Source organism: Poecile atricapillus, chromosome 2 (assembly GCF_030490865.1).
Source record: "Poecile atricapillus isolate bPoeAtr1 chromosome 2, bPoeAtr1.hap1, whole genome shotgun sequence".
Classification (NCBI taxonomy): Eukaryota; Metazoa; Chordata; class Aves; order Passeriformes; family Paridae; genus Poecile; species Poecile atricapillus.
The window spans coordinates 125,151,432-125,178,628 of record NC_081250.1 but is presented as its reverse complement, the minus strand read 5'-3'; the positions used below and the strand labels follow the sequence as shown (position 1 = coordinate 125,178,628).

The 27,197-nt window shown below is 40.9% G+C and overlaps 1 protein-coding gene across 1 annotated transcript; it reads right to left on the bottom strand.

Annotated features, from left to right (window-relative positions):
- Positions 1-225: 225 nt before the first annotated feature.
- Positions 226-25,315, bottom strand: ZBTB10 (zinc finger and BTB domain containing 10). Its single transcript, XM_058832749.1, has 5 exons — positions 24,246-25,315; positions 16,278-17,175; positions 7,386-7,559; positions 5,310-5,485; positions 226-2,923 (listed from the first exon to the last, which is right to left on the bottom strand). The coding sequence occupies exons 1-5, from the start codon at positions 25,167-25,169 to the stop codon at positions 2,618-2,620; spliced, it is 2,478 nt and encodes an 825-aa protein (XP_058688732.1). The 5' UTR covers positions 25,170-25,315; the 3' UTR covers positions 226-2,617.
- Between the last annotated feature and the right edge of the window lie 1,882 nt (positions 25,316-27,197).

The window sequence follows — 27,197 nt, the reverse complement described above, 5'->3', positions numbered from 1 at the left end:
ATTTGCTAGGGACAGTCATCCCTCTCTCCTCTCTCTCTCCAACCTACCATGGGCAATTACATACAATTTCTAAAAGCAAGCAGCTAAGCTTTACCAAGGAAATAATGATTGTCACAATGCAACAGAATATTAAGGCCAGTGAATAATAACTGAAGAGTTATAAATAATAAATGTCTACTCAAGCCTGCTTTTCCAAACAGAACCAGAACAAAACCACAACAATTCTGTAGTGTACCAAGTGTATATTTCAATTTACTGTAATGCAGTCTAACAACAAATTTGGTCATAATTTACCAGATATACATAAATGATTTAAGTAGTAAAAGAAGATTCAGTTCCAAGAGAATAAGTTCATACCTTGAGGAAAAAATCCCAACAAAACGAGAGAAAAAAAAAAAGGAAAATACATTAAGAATGTAGAGCCAGGTCCAGTTTCTAAGCATTAAGTGAGCAGTATTCTAATAAAGCAGATTTAGGTGAATTTCAGATATATATATATTTATATATATAGACAGATCTACCAATTGTAAACTATGGTTTTAAAAGGGATAAATGGGATGGAAAAATCTTTATGCTATACTTACATATTCACAAAGCAGAACATTACTTTAACGTTTAAAATACTTTTCATTCATATCATCTTTGCCCAACTAATTTCTACTTTGGACCCCACCAGAATTACACATTACTCATTTCAGTCTAGAACAATGAGAATAAAATGTAATCTTCAGTGTAAAAAAAGGTACCCCACCCTCCCAACCCTCCCCAAAAAAACTATTCATGTCAGGTTTACAATGATGTGGAAACTACCAATGAAACAAGTGGATGATAAAAATAGCATTTTAATTCCCATATAACCGCAGTTCAAACTCATCATCTCAGTTTCAATCAGCAAAAACAATGTCTTAACATTATGTTACTGTTCTACGGACAACAGTAAAGCTTGTCTCTTTAAATACATACCAACTTTGATCAGATGGAGCACCAGTAAGATTTTGTCCATCAAAGCATAATTCAAAGTTATCCACACAACTACCATAATTTAGTTACCTGACATAAAATAGGAAAAAATATACTCATTTTAAAAATAAACAAAGTTGAAAAATATGGTGACCCTCAATTGTTTTTTATACAGTACTGTCACACTGGCCTAGCTATGTGTCATGACAAATGCTCTGCATATTTACTCACTGTGACATAATAGTACATCAGACTTATTGTTCCAATGATTGCCTGAATTCACTTGCCTTAGGCTAGACAACACAGAGGAGTTTAAGGTGAAGGTGTAATGCCCTCCCCTCCCTATGAAAGGGGCCTGAAATCATTGGTACAATATTACAAACTTAGGAAAAAAAAAAAAAAAAAAAAAGAACTACAAAAATTCAAGTTTCAATGCCTCCTAGAAAATCTGAAACAAAGAGCATAGGGAGCATATCTTCCTGAAAAGTAGACAGCTCAAAGAGCATTAGTTTGCTTTGGACTTTTTGTTTTTCTTAAAAAAAAAATTCCAGCAAATGAGCAAGTTAAATGTAGTTTGTTTACATTAAATACTAACAACAACCCATGAAGTACAAAAGAATAAAAAATAGTTTGTGTTCAATGATGAACGATGGGCACAACAGCCTAGTGTCCAATTCACATCACATAAACTAGCCAAAAAACGGACAAGTAAGAAATTATTGACCAAAAAGTTGTTTTAATATGACACTTTCTCCATTCCTTTTATTTTTATTCTGTGGGACTGAGGTATACACCAGGGAAACCAAAAAAATTTGAGAGAAGGGGGGCCTTAGAAGAGGGAAGAAACATTATTACATCAGATACTTTTTAGCATGACTGTCTCTTTTGACTAAGTGGCAGAAGAGCTAACCATGCTTTGATCAGTCTATTATTTTCATTACTGGTCATTTCTTCTGCATTATCATTTTAAAACTGATGAATCAACAACAACCTTCTTTAAAAACAGACACTAAATTAATGCCATTATCAACTTCTCCAGTGCTTATCACCCATAGCACCTGCCAGCACAGAGCCAAAAGTTTTCAACCCAAATTTCAATACGGTGTTGGCAATATCTGTGACGCATATTTAAATGATTGGCTTTCACCTATCAGATTACAGGAGAGGTAAGGTTTGTATGGCAAAGACATGCTTGTGGAAAATGAGCCACTAGCCCAAATTAGCTTCACTGACTCACTGACAAAAATACGAGTGGATTTGGGAAAGCTGTCTTGGTATTTCCATACTGAGTTGCAATTTTCTTCATTCATGTTAACAGATACATGAATGTGTAACATAATTACAGTTACTACTATGTCTGAATAGGACCCAAGTAGCTATAGCCTATAAATAATAAAAAATACATTTTTCTTTTGATAACTGACTGTAGATGTGAGGACTCTGTATAATTCAACCAAACGGTTGTATGCTGTACAGTCCTGTGCAAATATCATAAAAAAATTAATAATCCTTTTTTGCTATAAGGCTTTGACCCTACATTTTCACAGCAACATAACTACCATCCAGCCTGTACCATATTTCGCAAGCCTTCAGTCCAGAAATTCAAACAGTCAATCCGTAAGTGTCCATTTGCAGCACCCTGAAGTCATATGCTCTGTCAGTCATCTAAAGGCATACAAACTTCCCCGCCTTCATCCCATCGAGACTGGTCATTCTGTTCTTCTACATCATCACCAAGCTCCTCATCGCCTTCTCCCACTTCATTTTCTTCGTATTCTTCATCCCTAGGGAAATCTGTGTCCTGCACCTGGTCTGCTCCCTCTTGCCCTCCAGGCTGAGATTTATCTGCACAGTCTACACAAACTCCGTAACGTCGTGATCCATGTCTTATTCCAACGCTGGCTGCTAGCATGAAAATCTTCTTACACACCATACACTTATACTTTTTATCCTTTTTATGCACCTGTGGAAGAGAAATTTTCACAGCTGAATATAAGCATATCAGCTTACATTTGCATAAAGTACTAGAAAACTATTAACAATAACAATAATTATTAATATAAAATTCCCTATTTTTAACTTTTCCAAAAGATACCCAACACCGTTCAGAGTAAGGAAGGACTACTGAAGATCTATTTATATATTCCTCAAGAGATATGAGCTACTGCCCACAAACAAACCACCTTGTTGGAGGCTCAGTGGGTCACCTGATTTGTACACAGGTGAATGTTCAGTTCATGACTCCTCAGGATACAGAACAAGACTCAGAAGCAATGACATCAGTGCAAACCCTTACACTGCTTTTTACAATTTTAAATCCTAGAAATATTAAGAACAAGCAAGAGTTATTAAATTCAAGAATTCAAAGACCAAAAAATCTTCTTCCATGACTTCTCCCTCCCATCACAATTAAAACCAACATTAACTTTCCAGGTCCCTTAGCTAATTTTTTTGTCCTGTATTTGAGTCTGTGTGTAAAATTAGAAGGCTGCTGTTGACCAACCATAAATTTGGAAGTATGTTGCTTGTACAAGTAACTCTATTCAGTAACCATGTATATTAGTTATTATCTACGAGAAAATTAAGTTGAAGACTTGCTTCTTCTATCTGGTGTTCCCACAACAGATTATAATTATGTGCTTAAATATCTCATTTCAAGTCCCATTGAAAAAGCTGCATTTTAGATAAAAAAGAAGTTACCACCCAGATGAGGGGAAAAAGAAATTAGGTCATGATACTGATAGTTACTTCAGCTCTGCTGTATAATCTTGTACAGCTGATACATGTGCTTTCCTCAGCCTCTAGAGTCTTTCTAATACTTCACACAAGGCAGAATGTTTAAGGTTTGTTGAACTGAAAGGGAAAGGGAGGGGGAAAAAAAAAAACAGAAAAAAAAAAAAGTGTCCCGACTTCCTCGGGGAAAGGACACTTCAGTTAAAGCACAGAACTGCACTGAGCTCACTCCACAGCTGTCTGACTTCATCTCCTTTCCTGGAGGAAAAAAAAAATCTTCAGCTAAAGTCCTGGTCAGACACTGGAGGACAGAAAACTGAAGTCCCACTCCCTAGTGAGCCACAAAGGAAGGAGCATGGTCATCAATGAGGCAATAATGCCCCAGTTCTCTCAGCCTTTCTTCATATGAGAGATGCTCCATCCCTCCAATCATTTTCATAGCCCTCCTCTGGAGTAGCTCCAATAGTTCAATGTCCTTCCTGTTTTGGGGACCCCAGAGCTGGATGCAGTGCTCCAGGTATGGTATCTAGAGGGGCAGAATGCCCTTCCTCACTCTGCTGGCCACGCTGCTTTTGATGCAGCACAGGCTACATTTGGCTTTGTGGGATGAGAGAGCACACTGGCTGCTCATGTCCTGCCTCTCACCCACCAGCACCCCCAATCCTTCCCGGCTGGGCTGCTCTTGACGTGTTCATCCAACAGCCTGTAGAGATAACCAGAGTTGCGCCAACCCAGGTGCAGCACCCTGGAGAATTGCAATTTACCCCAATCCATGTACAAACCTTTTCTGTCTATCTACAGAACATCTTGCAAAATGAAGGGATTTTTTAAATGACAGTTTGGACAAATGTTATTTTATCACCACCAACATAATCTTGCTTTCATTACTGCCCTAAAACACACCTTGGATTTTATATAGTATTTATTATAATAAAGTCTTGATTTCCTCATAGACTAGATACAAAGTACCTACAAAACACCCAAGACAGATAATACTTTCTCTGGATTCTCAGATAAACAAGTACTCAAGTCAAATCCTGAGTTATGCAACGTGCACAGGACAGGGTAAGCTGAACTGCTGGTTATGGTACTGGCAGAATGCAAGTCAGACAGATGTTTACTTTCCGTATCAGATATTTTTCATTCTTTCCAAATCTTAAAGCAGACACTACACTATAGCTTTGTCTAGTTGTGAAATAAACATTTCAGAACTACCCCAAGATACTGTGCAATTGCTGAATTAACAGGGTGCCCTCATAGAAAATGGTGATGCAGCATTATAGACCATGATGTGCTGTTCTACTGTAGTAAAGCTAAGCCAAAATTACTTTTCATTATCTACAGAATACTTATATACACTGCATCCCTTTATCACATCACTTTCAAAATAATCTTGAAATCGCTGTCTTCATTGACGCTGCATTTTTCATTAAGAAAACAAGAGGCATAGTTATCCAAGAAATGTTTATCTTCATCCACTTCAGATCAAGATAAGACAATTTACATTATGTCAAATCAGAGAACAGTTTGTTCCAACTGTCAAAACACCTGAAATGCCCCATAAAACCCCACTTGTACACGTGCATACATATACACGAACACTTGAGATTACCTACCAAGGAATGTCTCTTTACGTGTTCTCTTCGTGTAAACAGCTTCCCACAGATGTCACAACTGAAAGATCTCACGCCTGTGTGAATGAGCAAGTGTCTCTTTAGTGTTCTTCTGTATTTGGCTACATAATTACAGTGTGGACACTTCAACTTGTTCATGATCAAAGCAGAGGAATCACCTACAAGATAAGAAGCCATCAGGAGAAAGTATGATGAAACACACAAAAAACATTTAGATATAACCTGCCTGGTGCGCAAAAATAAACAGGTGCCAAAACAATAAAGCAAAACACATGACTTTTCATCAGCCAAATCAGGACAAGGCCTGTCTGCAGAAATCACAAATGCTGCTAAGTTCTGCATGTACAATTCTAGTAGAAAAATACCTACTCGTAACCAAGGCATTTTTACCACAGAAGTCTTATTTCATTAACTGAAGTAAGTTAACTACAATTTACCAATATTCCATTTTCCTAGATGTCATTATACCAGAAAACACTTTCCTCTGGATTAGAAACTCTCTAACTCTGAAGCATTTAGATAGCCACAATCTTCTACCCCAATATTCTATTGAGAATTACATGCAAGAACTGACCAAAATCTGACTTGACAAATCAATAAAAGAAAGTATAACTAAGTAAGATTGAACATTGACAAAAGGAGTAGGACTCTAAGAGGTAGCAAAATTCAGATTTTACCTATTTTCTACTTTGATCTAACAGCATAAAAATAAACAGAACAGAAGAAAACTTCTGGAAGTAGCAATATCTCACTTCTTCCTTATGATGGAGAACTCTATATAGTTTGCTCAAAGGATATATACAAAACAGATTTAAAATACAGTTGCCTATTACTGTGTGAAGAAAGAACAAGACAGAATTCTATGACATGGAGAAGGCCACACAGCAATACAGGATGATTTTGATAATAGCATACTGACTCAACTTGCTAGAGGTGAGAATTCATCAACATAATCATAGCCATCTAGAAGCATCCAAAAGGCACTGGCTAAGGCTACATTATTATGTGCAAGAATTTCTAATGTTCAGGCTGTCAGGAGGAAAACATAAGTAATTGCGCATTATGTGCACATGCTCACAGGCCTGTATGTAGAGTTGCCTCCTCTTAGGTTCTAAATCCACCATAACATGGAGGTAACATTTTTGCTAATATTCACAAGTTTGCATATTGGAGCACTCATGTTAGCTGCATGTCAACTCAACATCACATAATGGCTTACATGAAGAAGAGTAAGTCCTATACAGGCAGACATCAGGGCTGTAAGATATAGGGGAATTTAATGGTTTAAGAACAGGCAGACTTCCTAAGACTCAGCTTCAAATTTCTTGACTGCTAGAGAATTTCACCTTCTGATGACCAAATTTCTTCTACTGTAAACGCCAAAATATTTAAAATGAACCATAAGCCACATCCCAGTAATAGCTCAAAGTTAAGGAGAAGAGGTAAGAATGACCATTACCCAGTACTTGATATTTTCTTTTTACTGAAGACTTTATGTAGTGCGTAAGGAACTAGCAACAACTGCTTAAGATGTTTTAGATATGGTAGTGTTTTCAGTATGTTTTCAGACAGAAAAATAATTACAGATAATTGCTTGATGAACTGACAGAAGAAGGCTTAATTACAGCTGCACTGAACTAAAAACATTCATTGCAATTAAGTTTTTTATTTTTAATAGCAAGAAGTATGTTGAGATCTCCTTTTAAAATTATATTTAATTCCATATCTTCACCATCCGTTTTCAATTTCAAAGGCCATTTATCTGTATTTAACTTACTAAAGGAAGGGGCAGCTATCAGGTTATTAAAAGACCTCAGGTACCTTCACAATCAGTCACAATACAAGAACTGATATAAATCACACTCTGTTTTTACTCTTTCCTACAACTGAATTCCTCTTCCTCCCTCCAAAGAAGAAAGGCAAATGATATGGAAGAAGATTATTTAATCTCATAACCCTCTATATGAATGAATCAAATATTACAAGCAGAGATATAAAAGCTAGAGAACCCCTATCAGAGGGAAAAAGCCCAACCTACTCTCCATCAGACACACTTACCATTTTCCCAAGCTTCTTTTGGCCAAGATTCTGGCAGCAATCCATACTTGAAATCACTTGAAGTACCCGGTAGCAGCCCATACTTGAAGTCACTTGAAGTACCCGGTAGCAATCCATACTTGAAGTCATTTGAAGTACCCGGCAACAGTCCATACTTGAAGTCACTTGAAGTAGCTATTAAAGACACATTCTTACTTTAGCTTCCTGGGTTCTAATCAGTTATCAGTCTAATCTGTTTAGCAAAATATATATCCTTTTTAAACTGTGACAAGTTTCTAACCTTAAAATAGTAATTATATTTTCACATAGTATTTAATACTAAAATAACTGCATTCCTAATTTCAATGAAATGAGACCCTTGAACTACTCTCCACAGAACCATTTCTTCTCCCCATCCTGAGAAAAACTCAAAGCCTTTTTCATACTACAGGAACTTTGATGGTAAGGATATGTGTTCCCTCACTATCATAATGAGAGAGCTGAAAGGTTTTCCATTGGATTCTCTTTAGAACTTCTCCATGCAGTGACTTCACCTGGACTGCCATAGGTAGTCTAGCTGGTATAAAAGTAAGTATTTTTTACTAGAGGCATGGGGGGGTTTTTTATTGCCTTAAAATATCTCCATGGTTTATATATAGTGCTTTAAATACCTTTATTTATATAAAGGATCCTACAGCTAAGTCTAAATCCTTTTCTGAATAATTATCTCCATTACTCCATAACCACATCAATTCAAGAGACTGTAATTACTTGGAATATAACAGCTTGAAAGACTAGTTTGCATATTTACAGTTGCTCTTAAGATCTTCTTCAGTTTGTCTTCGTAAACCAATCAGAAGCGAACAATGCCTTAAAAAGATCTTTGCTTAATTCCATACTTTATAACAAAAAAGAATTTCATCAGTGAACATGGAGTCTCAATAGAGAAGTCATAGTCTTCTCTATTGCAGAGCACAGAGAAGAGAACTATAAATAGTACACAATGAAGTTTCACTAAGAATTCAACAAAATTTTATTTGTTGGGCAAAAGCTCTTCTGGCAGTAGTGCAAATCAATGATCCCCCCAATCCCCAAGACAGGAGTTTGTGGGAAAACATGAACTGATATATCCATTACTTTTCTCACAGGCAAACAGTTGTTAAATAAACAAACTGCAGTGGTAACTGGCAGATTTCCTTTATTTATCTGGATGGTAGTTGGGTCATCACACTGGATTCCCAATGCCAGCACTGTGAAAAGTCTTGAGATGTATTCTTGCTTTCAAGCCTGAAACTATGCATTTTAATAATCCAAAGACTTTTTATCCCTATGCTGTTCATTCTAAGAATTTTTTAGGAAAGGAAATTCTCTTAGGCTAAACCAGAATTTCATGCAGCTAGTGGCAAGCTGCACATTTAAACACTTCCAACTTGCAGTTTTACTAGAAAAAAGTACAGATTACAAATCCTCACAGCATGAGACACATACAGTAGTTTCATTTACTGCTTGGGCAGTATTACCATTGGCAGCAGTCATTTGGTCTGCAACATAAGACAACAGTTCAAAAGGATATCACTTAACAAGTAGGAAGCTTATAATTCTATCCTAACCATTAGACAATGGCAAACAAGCAAAGCTGGATCATGACTGCCAAACTAGGCATTACATCAGAGCTTTTAAAAAGCAAAGCTTGAGTGAATGAAGAAGCAAAATAACAGCATTTTAGCTCATCTAACCACCTATTTTGATATAAAATAAAAGAAGGAAGGGAACAAACCTCCCTCTCCCTTAAGAAACACAGAACAGTGAGGATAGGGTAATTTTTTTAATTACTGACTAATTTTAATTACTGATATAACTTCTCTTATGTCAAAAAGAGGCAAGAACTCCTTATACTAATTTGGCGTGACGGACTCCAGCAATGGCATCTCAACAGCTCAAGGAATAGAACACAGATACCCTACAAACATGCCAACTACACATGCCTTTAAGGTGAGGAAGACGACTTCCTTCTGTAACACACAGAAAGAATGAGTGAGGAAGAGCAGTGTTGTACAGTCTGCGTAAGAGCAAAGATGACTTGATCTTAAGGCTAAAAGCCTCCAAATTACAGTAGACTTCAGTATCTAGCAGAGGAAAAAAACCACCAAAAAATACTTTTATAATGTTTAAAGTATTAGATCCTTTCTTTATAGATTTTTCTCCTGTACTGGAAATTGTACCAAAATGTAGCTGCACAGTGAAAGGTCAGTAATAAAATATTTTAATCACTCTTCCCTCCCTTATAGGATGAATATCTGTAAGAGCAACAGACCCAAGTCTTTACTGCACACAGACCTAATGTGCTATGCTGTGTACAGGTACTATTGTATAGCTTCCTTCAGAATAAGCATAGACCACAGACTGACCATAGGTAAGAGTTGGACCAAGCTGAGCACACTATTATAACACTGTCACCTTGACAATTTTTCTGTATTTAAGAGAACACAAATTAAACTTCACTAGGAACATTTATGTACACAGCTAGTATTTAGGTTTGAAGGGACTTAGGAGCTCAAACCTCTGCATAGTTCAAAGTCTTAGCACGAGACTCAGCATAGAGCCAACCAGATTTAAGAGCTGTGCATCAGTCAGCTGTGCACGTGTCATCCGGTGCAGGTAGTAGCTACTAAATCTTTCAACCTCCAGCTGGGAAGAGAAGACCCAGTATAACATGAAAGAACACCAGCAGCGATACCACAAGAGATAAGAGGTTGCTACACAAGCTTCAGTCCCTGTATACATGACTAAGTAGATAATAATTAAACCTAATGCTTATTCTTAGAATAATTCATTGACCTAGAAAATCTGTTTTCTAGATTAAGCACACATTAATGTGTTCAAAACAAAACCATGAAAAAGGCATCTTTAGTGTCCAATTGCTCATCCAAACAGGATAGACTTGAATTACACACAGACTGGAAGCTGGAAGTGCAATACCTAACCTCTACTACCTTCCCCAGATGGATATAGAACCTACAGTCAGGTAAGCTTCCAGAATGCAACATATTTGTAGACCCCTGTGGCTCATAATATCTTCTCCCATTTCCCCTCTCACCCAGGCCACTGCCCCCTGAAACCTGCTTGCAAAACTAGACAATCATCATCTGACCTGTTCTGGTTAACTTAAAGCCAGATGATAGACTCTTGATAGGAGGCTGAAAGCAACTACGGATGCAGTCGTACAAGGTAGACTGGAGATGAGGTGCAAAGGGAGAAAGTATAGACAGGCAAGGGAGATCTTTGGAGGAGGGGGGGGGGAAAAAAGCAGCTAATTAGAAGCAATAATATTCTCTGTCTCCAGACCAAGCCACCTGACCACAACTCTTCTCTGATCTAAGGTTACCTTTTAACACTTTAGTTGATTTCTAAGACATGTAAATTAATAATCCAAATGTCAGTTAACCTCAAACATTTACCCATTCTAGCCTGCATGGATAAAAGGCTATCAGTAATCTCATCTTCAATAAAAGTCAACAACAAGCGAAGCCAAAATAATACAAAACAAAACAGAATACAAAGAAGCTGATTAACCATCAGCACTAAAATCTACACTATGTTGATTTGAGAAGAGATAAGGACTGTGAAATAAAATGAAGTGGTTGTGTGGCTTTTACACCACTAACAAAAGCTATCAAAAACATTCTGAAAGGATTTTATGTTCTACTGCATTTGTTCTCAGGAAAAAGGATAACTAAAAGCCAGATAGAATGATTTTCAGTTTTGAATGCAAGAGGTAGGCATGCATCACCAGAAAGAAAGAACATGTCTAAGCCAGAAACATCCTTAGTTTGCCAAGTTTCACTCTTTTTCTGCAGCTAGAAATATGCTGATTTGGGGGGGCACAAAAGGATACATTACTGAATATGGGGAATAATGAGAAGTTCACTGGCCATTCAACAGGTCAGTATAGAAAAGGAAACACACATATGGTGCACTGAGGGAAAAGATACAAAACTTTGCATTAGATACAGCTGTTTGTAGTGAATGAAACTTCTGTTTTCCTTACATTATTATTATTATACATTATTTGTCACCCTGAAAACTCAGCTTCTGAGCTTGCTAACATAGTTTTGTAAGAACTTTCCCAGGACAGTAACTGTAAACATAGATATGTGTATATTCTTTCTGTTACACGTCTTGTGAGGGGCATCTCTCATGGCCAGTGCAGTGAGAAAGTGTTATCCTGACCATCCAATCCCTGGCTGTGGTCAGGAGCCTATAAATCCTGGGAGGAAAAATAAACTCTCTCTTCCTTTCACCACACCTTGACCTGTGTCCGTGTGATCTATTCATCTTCAGCAGCAACACATTATTAGCACTGGAAACAGTGCCAAAAGAAGAGAGAAATAAATACTATTTTTCACTACATTTTTTGACACTGACTGCTCATCTAGAGCAATTAAAAAAGACAGAAAGTAGAGAGGATAAGCAATTAGGCCATAGCTTTCAAGGATTGTAAAGAAAGCACTGGTAATCTACTGATACAATCTGGATTGCTATTAGAGAGCTGGATTTGTTGCTTATCTTAGGTAACGTGAGGGAGGAGCACTCTTCTTTGTTCCCAGAGTACTCCTCACATCCTTAACCTTGTTTCTTCTGAAAAGGCTTATTCTAGAAGCACATTACTGCTCAGCAGCCTCTTGCAACAGAGGGCTCAGACATATTTAAGACATTTTGCGAATGCAATCTTACTTGTACTCTATTATTCCCAATTTTTACTATTTTTCATTCATGAAAAAGCAGTATATTGCCATGATTATGGAGTCAGATCTAACATCAACTATCCCTGACAGAAGACCAACTGATGCCAAATATATTATCCACTTCCTTTTCAACTTGATTATCATACCTTCCCTGAAAAATTCCTTCCCAAGAAAGCCAAAACTATTCTGCTAATCTCCTCCAACAACTATACCAGTGAAACACAAGAATGTAAAGAACTTTCCTCATGCATACCATTTATTTGCGGGGGAGTTAAGTATTCTCATTGACTTTTTATTTATGAAGTTGCTATCATCATAATCAATATTTCACAAATGCAAAAATCATCACTTCAGATTGGTATTTTTTTTAGTAAGTCAATGCATTGCACTGGGACTCAAAAGGATTTTCAGGCAGAGAAGATTGGAGCTGTAGGCTCAGCAACAGACCATACTGTGAGAATGTGAGGAGAGGATCTGTTTGTCTTTGGGATGATCCCTGGGAGAAGTAAATTTAATGAATGGGGAAGAGGCTGACCCTCAGATATTGCAGTGTTTTCAGATGGCTTCTAAAAACCTTTGACACCTTCACTACAGGATTACATAGGGAATGGGACAAATAAAGTGGTTAAAGGTCCAGCAAGGAACTTAAATCTTTGAATCAGGGTATCATCTTGAGGTCTAAAGAAAATCTGAGAGTTATAATACCATGGAAAAGTAGGAGAAATATACAATTATTTTTTCAACAGTCAATCCAGTGGGGTTTATCCCTAACAAGAAATAGATACATGTCCTGATAAGTCCACCAATCTTGATTTCTTCAAACACAAAGATACCTGTCTTTACTGTAAAGCCTCAACATGCTTCTCCCTCGCATCATGACAAAAGCTGGGACCAGCGCTGCATTTTTTGTAAGCAGGTTTAGCTGCTGTTTCTATCCTTCTGGAAAGTAGTTGTTTCTACAGCAAGCTGAATTAAATTCCTTAAGAACCTCTACAAAATCAGTCAGGAACCCTCTTGTTCCACCAAGGGCTGTTTTAATCCGGCACGTGTTATCGTTTCCCTCGCCCCCACCAGAGTACACTTATCTAACCTGAAAATCACAGTAACAAATTATACATTTGTTGCTTCATAAAGCTACTGGGATACTGCATGCAAGTCTCCTAAAAATCAAGTCAGTTCCAGAAAGCATAAGCAATACTTCACAACTGTGTTCTGAAGTCTGAGGATAGGACACTTGTACAAAAAAAAACCCAAAACAAACCAGGCCCAGATGAAAGACATACCCAAGAGGTGATAAAAATTGACAAAATCACCTTGTGAACAGACATTAAGAATATGATGAATTATGTTCACTGAGCTTTTATGAACTTTTGTAAACACACTGTAACACTGACTGTGATATGCTGACTGTCTGCATGGTTATTTTCACCATGGTAAATGGTTAATTGTAGGACAAATGATAGCTGTAAACAGTAAAAGACTTTTTTAGCAGGTTATCAACTAAGAGGGATAATACTGAGATAGGAGATAACATTCAATGTTTTAGTTAAACAGCTACTTTAATTAATATAGCTAAAACTGGAGAAGTCTTGAAAACTTAATTAAAATATAAGTAAATGCAAGACAGTACAAGGAATTTCAAATCCATCCTAACTTTTTAAAAGTTTCTTTAAAGCTCACCAACATGATACTTTTACAGGGAAGGTGTTAAATATAAACTCACTGGCAACACAGGGTGAGAGGAAGAAGCAGCTGACATATCCTTACTGGATATGTGTAGAAAAACTCATGTTCAGCAAGAAGAGTTTAACATATTTGCTTTACTGGAACAAGAGGGGTAGCAGACGCTTCAGAAAGCTTTTACTGTTTATTATCTAATACCAACTGTACCCAACTGGAAAATTCCTTTACTATAGAATTCAAGGAAGTAGCTTCAGGGATAAATTTTTGTAGTGAGAGAAGTGATCTTATGTAGGCTTCCCTTCCACCGTATCTACAGTATTTATTTCCCATCACAAAAGCACCAGACCAACCCAAACCTAAATCAAGGGCACAGAAACTCACTCAGCATGTAACTGACAGTTCTGATGATGTTATTCCCATCAGAACATGACAAAGCATAACAGTAGAAGCTCTTTGTTCCCGTTTTAACAACCAATGGGAGAGCACACTTCTTAGCTCTGAACACAAGAATTTACTATTCTTTATCTTTCTTCTTAGAGAATTGTCTTATATGTATTCCAGATGATATTTTTTTATGCATTTTTACCTCGGGGCCTATTATTTTTGGTAGTTTTTCATACCCACAAGAAATTTAATCCAAAACTAAAAAGTTATTGTATAACCTGCAGGTTACTCTACAACTCATTCTTGACATTCCTCCAACTCTCCACTCCTCCCTCTTCCTCTACCTTTTCTTTGGCATAGAGGGAGCAGTTAAAAGAAGAGCAATTAAGGGTGGAATCTACCTGCAAAGCAAAGAAAGAGCCACAAGAGAAAGAATACTAAAAGCTGAAGAACAGACTACGGGTGAAAAGTAAGCTACACCAAGATCTATTTCAGTCACTCTTCTTGTTTCAAACAACATACATGCAAGACCTCAGTACAAGTGAAGGTTTTATTACAAAAATATTGGATATGGCTTCCAAAAGAATTCTGACACTGACAGAAAATGTACCTGGGAACTATGTACTTGGGAACATATGTGCTGTGCTCTGAAAATACCACGGAGATCACTAGTTGATTAGTATTTTAGAGCTCAAGAAAATAAACTTCCCCCTGCAGTCACAGAACTTTTAATGGTTTTGGACAAACACCGCAACACAGATTCAGGATGCTCTATGTCCAATACAGTTCTTTTCATCAAAATTCTACATGGATGTATTCTGTAATTTAATTCTTTAGCATAACAAGTTACTGGAAACATTGGTGCTTCTGTAAAAATAAATAAATAAATAAAAATTAACAAGGACTAAACATACTGCACTTGCCCATGTCCTCCGTTATTTCTCCAAGATATCTTCACACCACACATACAAAATTCCACAGAATCCAAACAACTATTTATATCTGTTGTTGGTGCCATTACACAGTAGACCTATTCTCTGTATTTCCATCAGTAAAAGACATTGACTATTTACCCCAAATAAATCATCAACAGAAATCACATACTAAATTGTATCAGAAATTTGGTATTTGTGCAGCTAATACACACATCCTCAGCTCTTGCTCCAGACCCTCTGCTGTCCTTTTTCATGGCACTGCAACTAGAGTAAGTAGTGTAGCCCAGCACAGGCAGAATTGTTGTGTGGGTGCTAAGGACTCAAAATCCCCCACTATCTGCAGCTAAAGGTGCTTCACTTAGTCTGGATCTAACCTGGTGCTGCAGACCTGAGGCCTATTAGTCACTGTCATGTTCCTGAAATACAGCTTCTATCCTCAGTTCAGCCAGAGGATTCCTGTGCAGTCTAACAAAGCTTAGCCAGTAAGGCAAGTACAGGAAATTCACAAGCACGCACCCCCAAGTAAAGCTAAAGCAGAGCTACTCAGAGTTCAGAGATGAAGACCAGAGATAAGTAACTCCTCCAAAGCATTTGCAGAAGCACTCCTCAGTACAGCTGCTTCTCCAGAGTTGCTCTGCTGCGTCACACTACTCACTAAGCACATGAAGGTCTCTTGTGCTGGAGAAACACATCCCCAGTCCCAGCCCAGACTGCTCTGCATTGGCACACGTCACCGTGGTGCCCAAGTGCTGCTGGCATGGCACAGCACAGCCATGGGTCCCCACATGGCCCCTGTGGGACCACTGCTTGCCTGTGTGCCCCAGTCCCACAGGCAGGAGCAGAGCAGGGCTCCTGGAGGAGACAGGACATCCACAGTTCCCTGATGTTTGAAGCAGGCATACATTTTAAACTGCTTTATAAATGAGACACATCTAAACAACTTTATTCCAGCTGTGTCTCAAACTTGGCTTCTAAATTGAAATAAGTTTTCAAAACTATTAATTCATAAAAAAGTGAGGCAGGTAAATGGTAGTACTTCAAATGCATACGTTAACTATTCACACAGCATAATAATTTAAAAAATAAAAACCAAAAGTCACAAAGGCAGGTACTTCAGTCAATACTTGAATTTTCAAATGACATAACTGGCATTAGGCAATATTTACCTGCTTCTTCTTTAATAAATGACAAATCTTCTTCTGGATATGGGACTGACGGTTGCAACACTGAGCAATCTTCAGAGTTCTCTTCAGTATTAGGTGGTATATTATAAATAAATCTCTTTGCAGTTTGGTTTTTCCTTCTTGCTTTTCCAGGTTCTTGAACGGATTGTCCCTGTGCACCCATGTCATTCCACACAAAAACTTTCCCCTCACCTTGAGATTCATTTTCAGCCATTTCAGGTGAGCTGTCCTGGACCCAACTGCAGTCATTCATTTGGTAGCTTTCCATTTGGCCCTCATCAATAGGGTAGGGATCATTCTCAGTTTTTATGCTACTTGCCAAATTGGTAAGGTTTCGTGTTGCCCAGAAGCTGGCAACTTTTTGATCCCTTGGAGATAAACCATCCCTGCTAACAGATCTTCTGTTGTAATCCACTACAACAGTCTCTGGAGCTTCCGATTTTATACTTATGTTTAAGGCATCTTTTATGAAGTTGCGGCAGGACTGGACAACCTCCGTCATCTGAAGGTAGCTGGCCACCGACATCACTTCAATGGCGTTTTGGCTCGTAAGCACGAGGTTACCAGAATATAAGAAGTCCAAGATGACAGAAAAACCTTGAACAGCAACAACGTCTAAATAGGTAACAGTGGTTTGGTTACGGCTTTCTTTGTTTGTAAAGCAATATAGAGTCTTAAAGAAGCGGCTGCCTGCAACCAGGATGTTCTTGTGAGCTCTGAAGACCCTCCCACTCACCACAATATTAACATCACAAAGAATGCCTTTCTTCCTCTGCTCGTTGAGCTCTTGCAGGAGCTGATAGCAGTAAGAGTTCTCATTTGGCCTGCTGTTAAAATCACAGTATCCTTCATTATTCAGTTCTGATGGTAACTCTGCCTCCTGCAATTAAAAAACCACACAAACATAATTAGCTCTTAATAAATGCTCTCCTTAGTTCTTCAGCATTACAATAAGGATATGAAAATAAACTAAAGAAGATAATTTTAATCAAACTATTTTCTGTTATTTATGTTCTTGGTCACAAAAGCAGACAGGAATATACAACTAACAAGATACTTCTGAAAACTAAAAATCATGCTCTCATTTTGCACCTTCCACCCCCAAGTTTGAAACAAACAGAGCTAGTAGATTTGCCTTGAGGGGACAGGAAGGGAAATTTCAGCCAAAAGTAAGGAAAAATATAGTTGAGTGTGAAGTACTTGTTATTCCTAACCCACATATATTGAGGATTCAGGAGCCTCTCTTTCCAAAGATTTAACTAGATGATTCCTACATAACCAATCCCTTGTTCTTCCCCAGAAATCTCCATTAAGCAATTAACCAGAATCCTGATAACTGATTCAACATTTTCTTCATGCTGAGATACGTCTGTAGGTCCCAATCTGTCTTGAATGTTTTAAAGAAAACATATTGTTAAAGTGGATACAACAGCAAACGTATTTCTTATACAGATTTACAAATTAAGCATTTACCCTTTGGTTTTTAACTGCAGTAGGTTTAGGATTAAACAGTGTATCACATGACAAGCAGACAAAATACCGGAGGAAAAAAACAAAACCAAAAAAACCCAACTTAAGCTTCCATTACAATACTTAACTCAGACTTTCTTGAAACAAGCCTCCCAAACTTTCCAGTGGCAACACTGGCACAATACTTATTACACACACACACAGCCTTTTTAAGATGTGACTCCAAAGATGGCTTCAAAATTTTGCTAAAACCTGATATTTTTAGGCAATCCAACACAATACATAATTAATTACTGAAGATTAGTTCAGATAGGGAGATGTCAAGAGATCTGAATTGGATTTGGAGAACATGGAAGACTTCTAACTCATGTTTAGATAAAGATGATTCAGAGATGCTACAAAGCAGCAGCTAGGAGAAAGCAGAAAACACAGACTAGCATATTTGAGACCATACTTATATGGGGTGACATATGCTGCCATCAAGAGCAGCAACAATGACAGTCTGTTTCATACTAGATCTCCTCCAAGAGTCTCTCTTCTTTCCTAGCAAACAAGGAAAGTTCAAAACTGGATAGCTCCAAGCCATACCATTATTTTCTTCTCTCATCTCTTAAAACACCTCACTGATCAGGGAGTTAGGGGTGGTGTTAAAGCTCACATGCCTCAACATAACAGGTCAAAATCAGTATTAAGAAGGTAATGTTTGCACTGTCATGAGCCTATAAACTATGCTGGGGCTAAAATACACGTTGCAGGAAAATATTACTCTTAATTTGGGACTATGGCAGAAACCAGCTACATATATTTAAAAAGTCACTTTCCACCCCACGGGCATTAGTGGATCAAATCAGTACTCATCTCAATTTATAATTCCAGTGTGGATCACTGGAATGACAACTGAGGCTGTAACTACATTTAAAATGGTGTTTTTACCTATAAGTAGCAAATAAGGCCCAGTATAACCAAAACAGAAACTGCATTTCAGCATGTCCTGCAGAGAAATTTCAACCTGCTGTCACATTTAAGTTGCTTCTGAATCTCTACCCTTCTAAGAAAAGCACTTCATTGAAGGGGAAGAAAAAAAAGCAACTAGGCTCTTATGTGAAAACAAGCAATAGATCTTTGCCCAACCTCATCTTAATATTTTCAGTGTACCTTCTGACACACCCCAAGTACTCCCTCAGATCAAGGCTGTCAAACAGTTTGCTCCAGATGTGGGACAGCTAAGGCTGTCACTCTAAGTTCTCAGCAGATTTTGGTTCTGGGCTAGCTTCCTGTCACTTCAGCAGTGGAGCACTGCACAGCTTCAAAACACCAATTACGCTGACACTGGATCAGATTAAGATGAAAATTATGGTACCCTAAAGTGCTGTCACGCTCGTCAATCATCAGTGACTTGCACCTCACACAGTAAATGTTAGGGAGATGCTATGATAGCTGCCAATTTCACTCTCTGAGAACACATTAAACACCACATAAAATTTAAAAAATAACCTGCAGCAGTTCTTTTGTTTTGACAAATGTCTGATTAAATAATGGAGATGAGAGTACATTTTAACTGAGCAAGTATAAGTACCCAATCAAGCTGGGACAAAAATAAATTTGTATTTACAATGTGAGGTTTTTGTTTCCTGAGAACAGGACAAGCCAGCATGGTGAGGAGGAGCTGCAGATCACAAATGTGCCACAAGACAAGACCGAAATCTTCATTATGATAAGACCAAACGGTTGAGTGGAAAAATGAGGTATTATGCAACCTGTGTCCAAGCAATAGGGGTGTGTGTTGGAGAAGGAGATCAATCAGTGTTACAGCTTTAATTACTACTATAGCTTTACAGAAGAGGGTGCATAAACATTTTTAAAACTAACTGCAGTACTAAAACCAACTGTTCTACTGCTGGTATTGTACAACAGTTAACCCTAGTGCCACAACTCAAATGAAGTCCTGACATCTGGACATTTATCAAGTCTATGAACACCAAGTATAACAAGGAGAACTGACATTTACTATGAGAAAAAATAATAAAACAATATTACCTCAAGAGATTTAGACATTGATACAGGAAAAAATACAACACAGTTCAACAGAAGGCAAGGTGCAGAAAATAATTACAGGAAAAAGTGTATTTGCAAACGTCTGTTATTTACATGACACATCATCATAAGGGTTCTGTTTTTCTAATGAGAAAAACAAACTAATCGTATTTGCTTAAATGTCAATTACATTTTCAGAATGCAGACCCCATATTCTCATCAACTAAGTTACTTCAACACCAAACCACCTCATCCTTTAATAAACACTAGTAAGATATAAAAGATGAAAATCAGCACAACTTCATTTCAATTTGTGGAATCTTCAATGTTCTAAGTCAAAAACTTCTCTCTGTGGGTGAGATTAAGTGCTGTAACAGAACAGAGACTGCTTAAGGAAACTAATATTATACTCAGTTTCAAACAGACTTTTCTGAATATACACAAAGACAAATTACTATTCTATATGTATAATTCATTAATTAAACTTGTCCAAAAGCTAACAGGAGCAGACACAGATGATCAAAAACTGCTACCAGAAGTTTAGTTTTCTTTCTCCTACTGTTCCATCAGCATACTCTGTCCCTGGGAGGAAGAACAGTGAGGGCAGGAAGAATTTAGAAAAACCCAAACCAATCTAACCACAGATTCCATCTCAGCTGCGTGTATATCAAAAGTAGTTATGCCACATTTTTTAATCCCTTCCCCCCTACCACATCTTGCTCTACAGCAGTTCCCTGTGGCCCTAAATTAATCTTACCCTGGTAAATGTATCTTTTAAAAAAGTAAGCTGTCAGTAGCTTCTTAACCACGTGCAGCTACAGAGGAAAATAATCTCAAAATATGGTCCCATCAGCTGCACATGATGCTCCACTGTTACTGTACACTCACAGCATCGCTCACAGACAACTCGGCAATTATTTCACTAATTACCTAATATCGAATTGAGTAGCTTGAAGTTTGATAAAAACTCTACATGAAAATACATTGATAGTCTTTACCCTGAGGCCTGACTTCCCCCTCAACTTCTTTGCTCTGCTAAAAGTAAGTCAAGAAGTTAACTTAGAACACTGTAATGTAACTAACATCTGAAGCATGACTTCCATTCATCACCGCTCACATAATGCAAACAATTCCAGTTCACATGGAAAAAATAACACATCAAAGGCCTTCCTCCTTTTGGAGAGCTTCTGCTTTAAACCAACATGCCTGTTAGACTGGAGAAAGCTTTTCTGGCAGTATTTCCAAAGCTTAGCTCTAAATTATGGCCAGAAAGAAAATGCTTTAAGAAGATGATTTGAAGGGAGGAACCCCCAGCAGCCAATAAATCTGCATCTTATGGACCCAAATTCATCAAAGAATTAAAATATTTTGCCGTGATTTCCCAGCAAACATCCACTTCTTAAGATTCTTGCCACACAATAGTCTGTTCAGTAAAAAAAACGAAGGTAGTTTCAAGGTGATGATAGATTTCCTTACTCTTTAATGTGGATAAAAATTATTTTAAAATCTAGAATCAAAAAAGATTCAAGAATTTGGTCTTAGAAAGAAGCATCGGCTGACAGCTCAATACCCTTGAATTACAGCAGCTGCAACCACTTGTGATGTATTTTGGCATTCCAAATTAAATGTATCCCAAAAATAAACTGAAATCATCACTTATTTCTTCACGAGTGTTATATCCAACAGACCTATAGAAATTTCTACTGCTTTACTGTCTTAACACCTACAATTTCCTTTCTGTGCTTGAGTGGTGGCACTATGCCATATGTTTATTAGCAGCTGCTAAACATGCCCTGCAGTTGAGGCTTGTCAAGTCCATAATACATGTGTGTTGTCTCTAACACAAAGGCTGAAAGATCTCTCCCAAGTTTCATTAAATCTAAACGGCTTTGCTGCCTCATTATGTATGTTGGAAATACGGTCAGGGTACAAATTACCTACTTTTGTTCCAAGTATCTGGTATCACGGCATTTAGAAAAAAAATGGGGCTACTGTTTTCGTATTAATTTAAACATATGTATCAAAAGAAATTCAAGTGCCATTAAGAGTATGAAAGGATACGGAAATTAAACATAGAAGGGAAAGAAAGCAGAGATTCTTAATCAGGTTTTTGATAAAGCAACTGTAACGTGAAAGTGCACCACAAAGAAAACTACACTGACTCCTGAAAAACTGCAATTCCTTCCCTCATGAGAAGCTTTTAACAGAAATGTAATTGCAGAAGGATGCACAAAACACTGTTTTCCACTCGAAAAAAACCAATCTCTTTACAGCTACCTTTGTCCCAACCTTATCTTCAGTACAGTGGAGAAGAATCACTGACTCATCTATCCTACTGTTTCATTTATTATCATAGTTACTACAAATATTTTTTCTTAAACTATCAGTGGTATAAAAGCAGAGATTCATTTTTACAAATATTCCCATGACAATGAAAGGTCTTCAAATAAACACTTACAATCTTCAAATACATACTTACACTAACTTGTAGGCTACTGTGATAACAAGCCAAAATTCTGTCCTCCCTTCTCATATTTAAGTTTTATAGACAGGGTATTTAACAGACTCAGGGTAAGAGGACAGAAAGAAAAGAATAGTTAACTGAGTAGGGAAAAAAATGCATGGAATTGCTTTTATTTAAATACAGCAAAACCAGAGTGAGAGAAGCTTCCAAGTGTGGAAGGGATTAGCAGCATCCACTAACACAGGAGGCAACACAGTGACAGAACCTACTTCTACAGACTAATCATTCACAACTCAAAGCTAGAAACTAGGCAACAAGACAGAAAGGAAGATACGGCAATAGCATTATGCAAAACTGGAACACTTTCAAAGATATGAAGAAGTGAAAGAAACTAAGAATGAAAGTTTCTTAATTAGAAACAACTAATTGAAAGCAAGTTTGGCTAAAACACTCCAGAGTGAACAGCAAACCCCAGAAGACTGAAGAAAACTAGTAAGATGACCTACTACCACAAAACATCTGTAATATTTATCTCCTGTAAAATTTATCTGCTATAAAACTGCACTCACTGAAAAGGTAGTATTAATCATCTTGAAGGTGAGTGCAGCATTTGTAAATCCAAAAAAATTATTATGGCTAACTGGTATTTATGCACCATAAGGTTTCCCTTGCAGTCCTGCAGCAGCTTCACATAAAACTTGCATACATTTTCCAAGTAGTTCTAAGAAAACTACTGTTCACTTAGTACGTTTTATAAGTCATCCTGTAATCCTCATATCCTGCCCTAACACTTGACTAGCAGCTCTTGTCCAAGGTACCCTCAGCTCCTTAGAGCGCACAAGCAATAACCTCAGTCTAACTACCGCATTATATTTCAGATTCCAAATAAAGCTACCCAACCAAGGTGGGTGTTTTAATTAAAACTGAATTCTAAATGGATAAAAACGGAGTGACTAATCAATTTATTCCGGCTAAGAGCCTAACAATTCAAGGACTAGCCTACCCTGAAGCAACACTAGCTAATGCCCGCAGGCGAGTTTAACGCCGGCGAAGCGATCGAGCGAACTTTAGCAGCACAGGCATGCCTAGGAGAAAAGGCTGCAGAAGGCTGCGGATTCAACAAGAGTATTCTTTAGGGGCTTTTCATCCACATATGTTCTAGAGCAAACTCTGCCTCATTCGTGAAAGCAGCCAAGACACACAGTGATTTGAAGTTCAGCGGGGAACGTGGAGAGTTTCACTACTCCTACAGCGTTAGAGGAGCGCTGGCATAGTAACACGGCTTTCAGGAAACCACATGTTTATCTCAAACATACACCAAGCGATTGCATACTTCTTGCTCAGCAACTCAATCCAAAGCAACGCAATCGGGAAAAAAAAAAGATTTCAGCGCGAAGAACTTAAATACACGGAGTTATCCGATTAGCGCACCGGGGCTACACCGCTAAGCACGGCACAGCGATTCCAATTTCACGCCGCCGCGTCCCCATTTCACAAGCGGTCGCTGGCCGGACACTGCCCTCCCTCCGCCTGTACCGCAGGAGGAAGTTGTAACGAGCGTATTTAAATCAGTGCTGTGACACTGGCACTCGTACGGAACTTTTTTCCCACATCGCCGGTTTATCTTCACGAGATAAACAGATGAACTAATGAAAGCGGCACCCGCCAGCGCCGGACGGATAACGGGAACGGAGTACAGACACAAACAACAGCTCGTGCTGCGTTTGTGTGCCTGCTAATATCCAGCGGGAGAGCCACCCCAAATCCCAGAGGGGGCTCGGCTCCCGCTCCGGACGCGGCGAGCGGAGAGCAGCGCGGCGTGTCCAGCCCGCCGGGCAACAACAACCACGAGCAGCCATTTAAAGAAGTTCATACCGTGGGCACAGGAAAACCTCACCTATGCGAAAGGGGAGGCCGGGATTGCCCCTCCCTCCCTCCCTCCCTCGCCGCCGCCGCCGCCCCCTCCCCGTCCCGCGCCGTACCTGCTCGGCGCTGCCGGGCTCGTTGAGGCGATGCTCGGCGGAGAGGTGGTGCCGCAGGAGCAGGGTGCGCTTGTAGTTGCGGGTGCCCTTGCAGAGCTCATCGTGCCCCCCGGGCAGGGGCGCGCCGGACATGATCAGCTCGGGGGGCGCAGCAGCGGCGGCGGCCGCGGTGCACCAGGCGCAGGACATAAGGCCGGTCTCCTGGCAGTAGTAGAGCCACGGGAACTCCTTGAGCCAGGAGCCCTGGAAGGAGATGTGCAGCTTCTGCAGCAGGGACTTGGGCCTGGCCAGCGGGAAGTGCCGGATGCTCTCCCCCTCGCCGCTGCCCTCCGCCTCATCCCCGCCATCGCCCCCCGACCGCCGGCTGCTGCTGCAGCTGCCGCCCTCGGCGCCGCTGCCGTCGCCCAGGCTGCCCCCTTCGCCGTCCTCCTCGTCGTCGCTGCTGTCACTCAGCGAACCCCCGTCCTGGACCAGTTCCTTGCCCTCCAGCAGCCCCTCCGTCTCCAGTCCCTCCGTGCCCTCCAGCTCCATCTCCTCGTCCGCCCCCCGCCCATTGAAGTGCTTCCGCGGCCAGGCCGCGGCCTCGCAGCCATTGTTGGCGGCGGGGTGGGCGGCCAGGAGCCCCCCGCCGCCGCGGAAGGCCAGAGTCCGGCGGTTCCTCTCAGCGAACATGGGGCCGGAGGCGGCGGGGGGCGACGCCGCGTCCTGGGGCAGCAGCAGCTCCTTCTCCTCGGTGGCGGTGGCCTCCAGCTCTTCGGCCTCCAGCCCCTCCAGCTCCGCCTCCTCGTCCGCCCCGCGCCCGTTCAGCGCCTCGGGGTCTTGCCGCTCCCAGGCCTCGGTCCCCGCCGCCGAGGCGGCCGCCGCGGGGGTGACAAGGCCGCCGCCGCGGAACGCGAGCGTCCGCCGGTTTATCTCCGCGAACATGGCGGGCGCGCCCCGCGCCCCCCGCCCGGCCGAGCGCTCCGTCCGCCGCGGGAACGGGGCGGGGGAAGGAGGCGCCCGGCTGCCGTGCGGGGGCGGCGGCCGAGAGAAGCGAAGTCCGGCCGCTCGCTCCCCGCTCCCCCGGGTCCGGCCTGGATCGCGGCGGGCGCGGGGCTGCCCACAATGGATCCCGCTCGATCGCTCGGCGGCGGCGGCGCTTCCGTCCCGACAGGCCCCGGATCGGGTCGGGTGGCAAATGAACAACGGGCTGCCCACAATGCACCGCGGCCGCCGCCCGCCGCCGCCGCAGGGGAGGGGAGGGGGGGCGCGAGCGGGGGGCGGGCAGGAGGGAGGGGGGGCCTGCGGGGGGCGGGCGCGCGCTGCGGCCGCGCCGCGTCACGCGCCGCCCGCCCCGCCCCGCCCAGTGTGGGGGGGGGGGGGGGGGGGACACCGGGGTCGACCCCCTCCGTCCCTCCTTTCCTTCCCCCCGCATCTGCCCGCGCCGAGGGGGCCGCAGCCCGCCCCCTCCGCTGCCGGAAGCAGGGAGGGAATGGGGACACCGCGGGTCCCGAGGGGCGAGTGGCGGCGGCCGCGGAGCAGCGGCCGAGCCTCGCCGGGGCCCGGGAGCGGCGGTACCGTTATAGGCGCGCGGGGCGGCGCGAGCGGCTCCCGCACGTGCCGGCGGGGCGGGTCCCTCTGCCGGGCGCGAGGCGCGAGGCGGCGCGCGCGGTAACGCCGCGGGGCGGGAGCGCTGAGGGCAGGTGCACCATGGAACCATGGAATGGGAAAAGCTGGGAGACACCGCAGTCTGGGCCAAAATGCAAGCGGGGTCAGCCTAGAGCGCACTGCTCAGGATTGCTTCCAGACGGTTCCTGGATAAGCGGGACACTCCACGATATCTCTGGGCAACCTGTTCACTTGCTCACTTCCCCCCCACACCCAGTGTGCGGGGAAACAGAAAAGGAAAAGCAAGGAAACTCGTAGGTAAATGTACGGCTCAGTATGTGAAAAAATGAGAGAGAAGGAAACCAGAAGAAGTGCTCAGGCAGTCACTGTCCACTCCCCAGGGGTATGCCAGTTCCCAGGAAAAAGATGGTTAATTTCCCTCTCTGCCCGGGAGCACCATGTTACACAGCTGTCCTTGGTTTAGTGGTGTCACCTGCCCCTCCATTTGGCACCCCCAGTGTTCACTGGGGCAACAGAGTAAGAAACAGAAAAGGCCTCGGTGCCGATGCTGTTCAGCAATGACAGCCCACCCAGCCGCTGTAAAGAACATTGAGTCAGATCAAGTACTATAGGTCACAAAATATCTTCGAGAGGGAGAGTGGTAAGGTCTTCCACCTGAAGAGACATGGTGTTGTCAGTGTCATGTAATGCTCATACATATATTCAGCAGTAAAAAACCACAGCCCCCTGTGTCTTGGCCTGGAAATAGGCAGGGGTCTGGGACAGCTGGCCTTAAGCTTTTGAGAAGACTTTACAAGAATACTATAAACATTTTATAATCCAGGATGATTTCCTCCTTCCAAATAATTACTTGGGAAAATGAGATGTTTGGTAGAAAATTAATTTATATTCTGGGAAAATACTTCTAAAATTCTCGGGGGAGAGGAGAGGAGAGTCAGTCGTGGAGAAACAGAGAAACTGTAAAAGGCAGTATCAGATTTCTGGGAGAGGAGCAAAAATTATCTAAATCTAAGAAAAGACGTAGATGAATGGTGGGAGTAAAAGGATTTTTAAATTTGCCGTGCCTCGCTGGAGCACAGGGTGGAGGTAATGATTCAGGTCTGGGTCCACTGAACCAAAGGGCTCCCATGATACAGCTTCCATACAATAAAAAACAGACCTGTACTTCATAAAGTTTTAGGTTTTGTGATGTATCCATAATTTTGCTGTGGTAATTGATTCTCACCTGTTGGCATGTCAGCTAACTCAGCCTTATTTCTTATCCATTTTATATTGTTCTTAAAGAAATATTTTGTGGTGTAGATTCTTAATCTTGATATGTTTAAATTAGTGCAGATGGCAGTG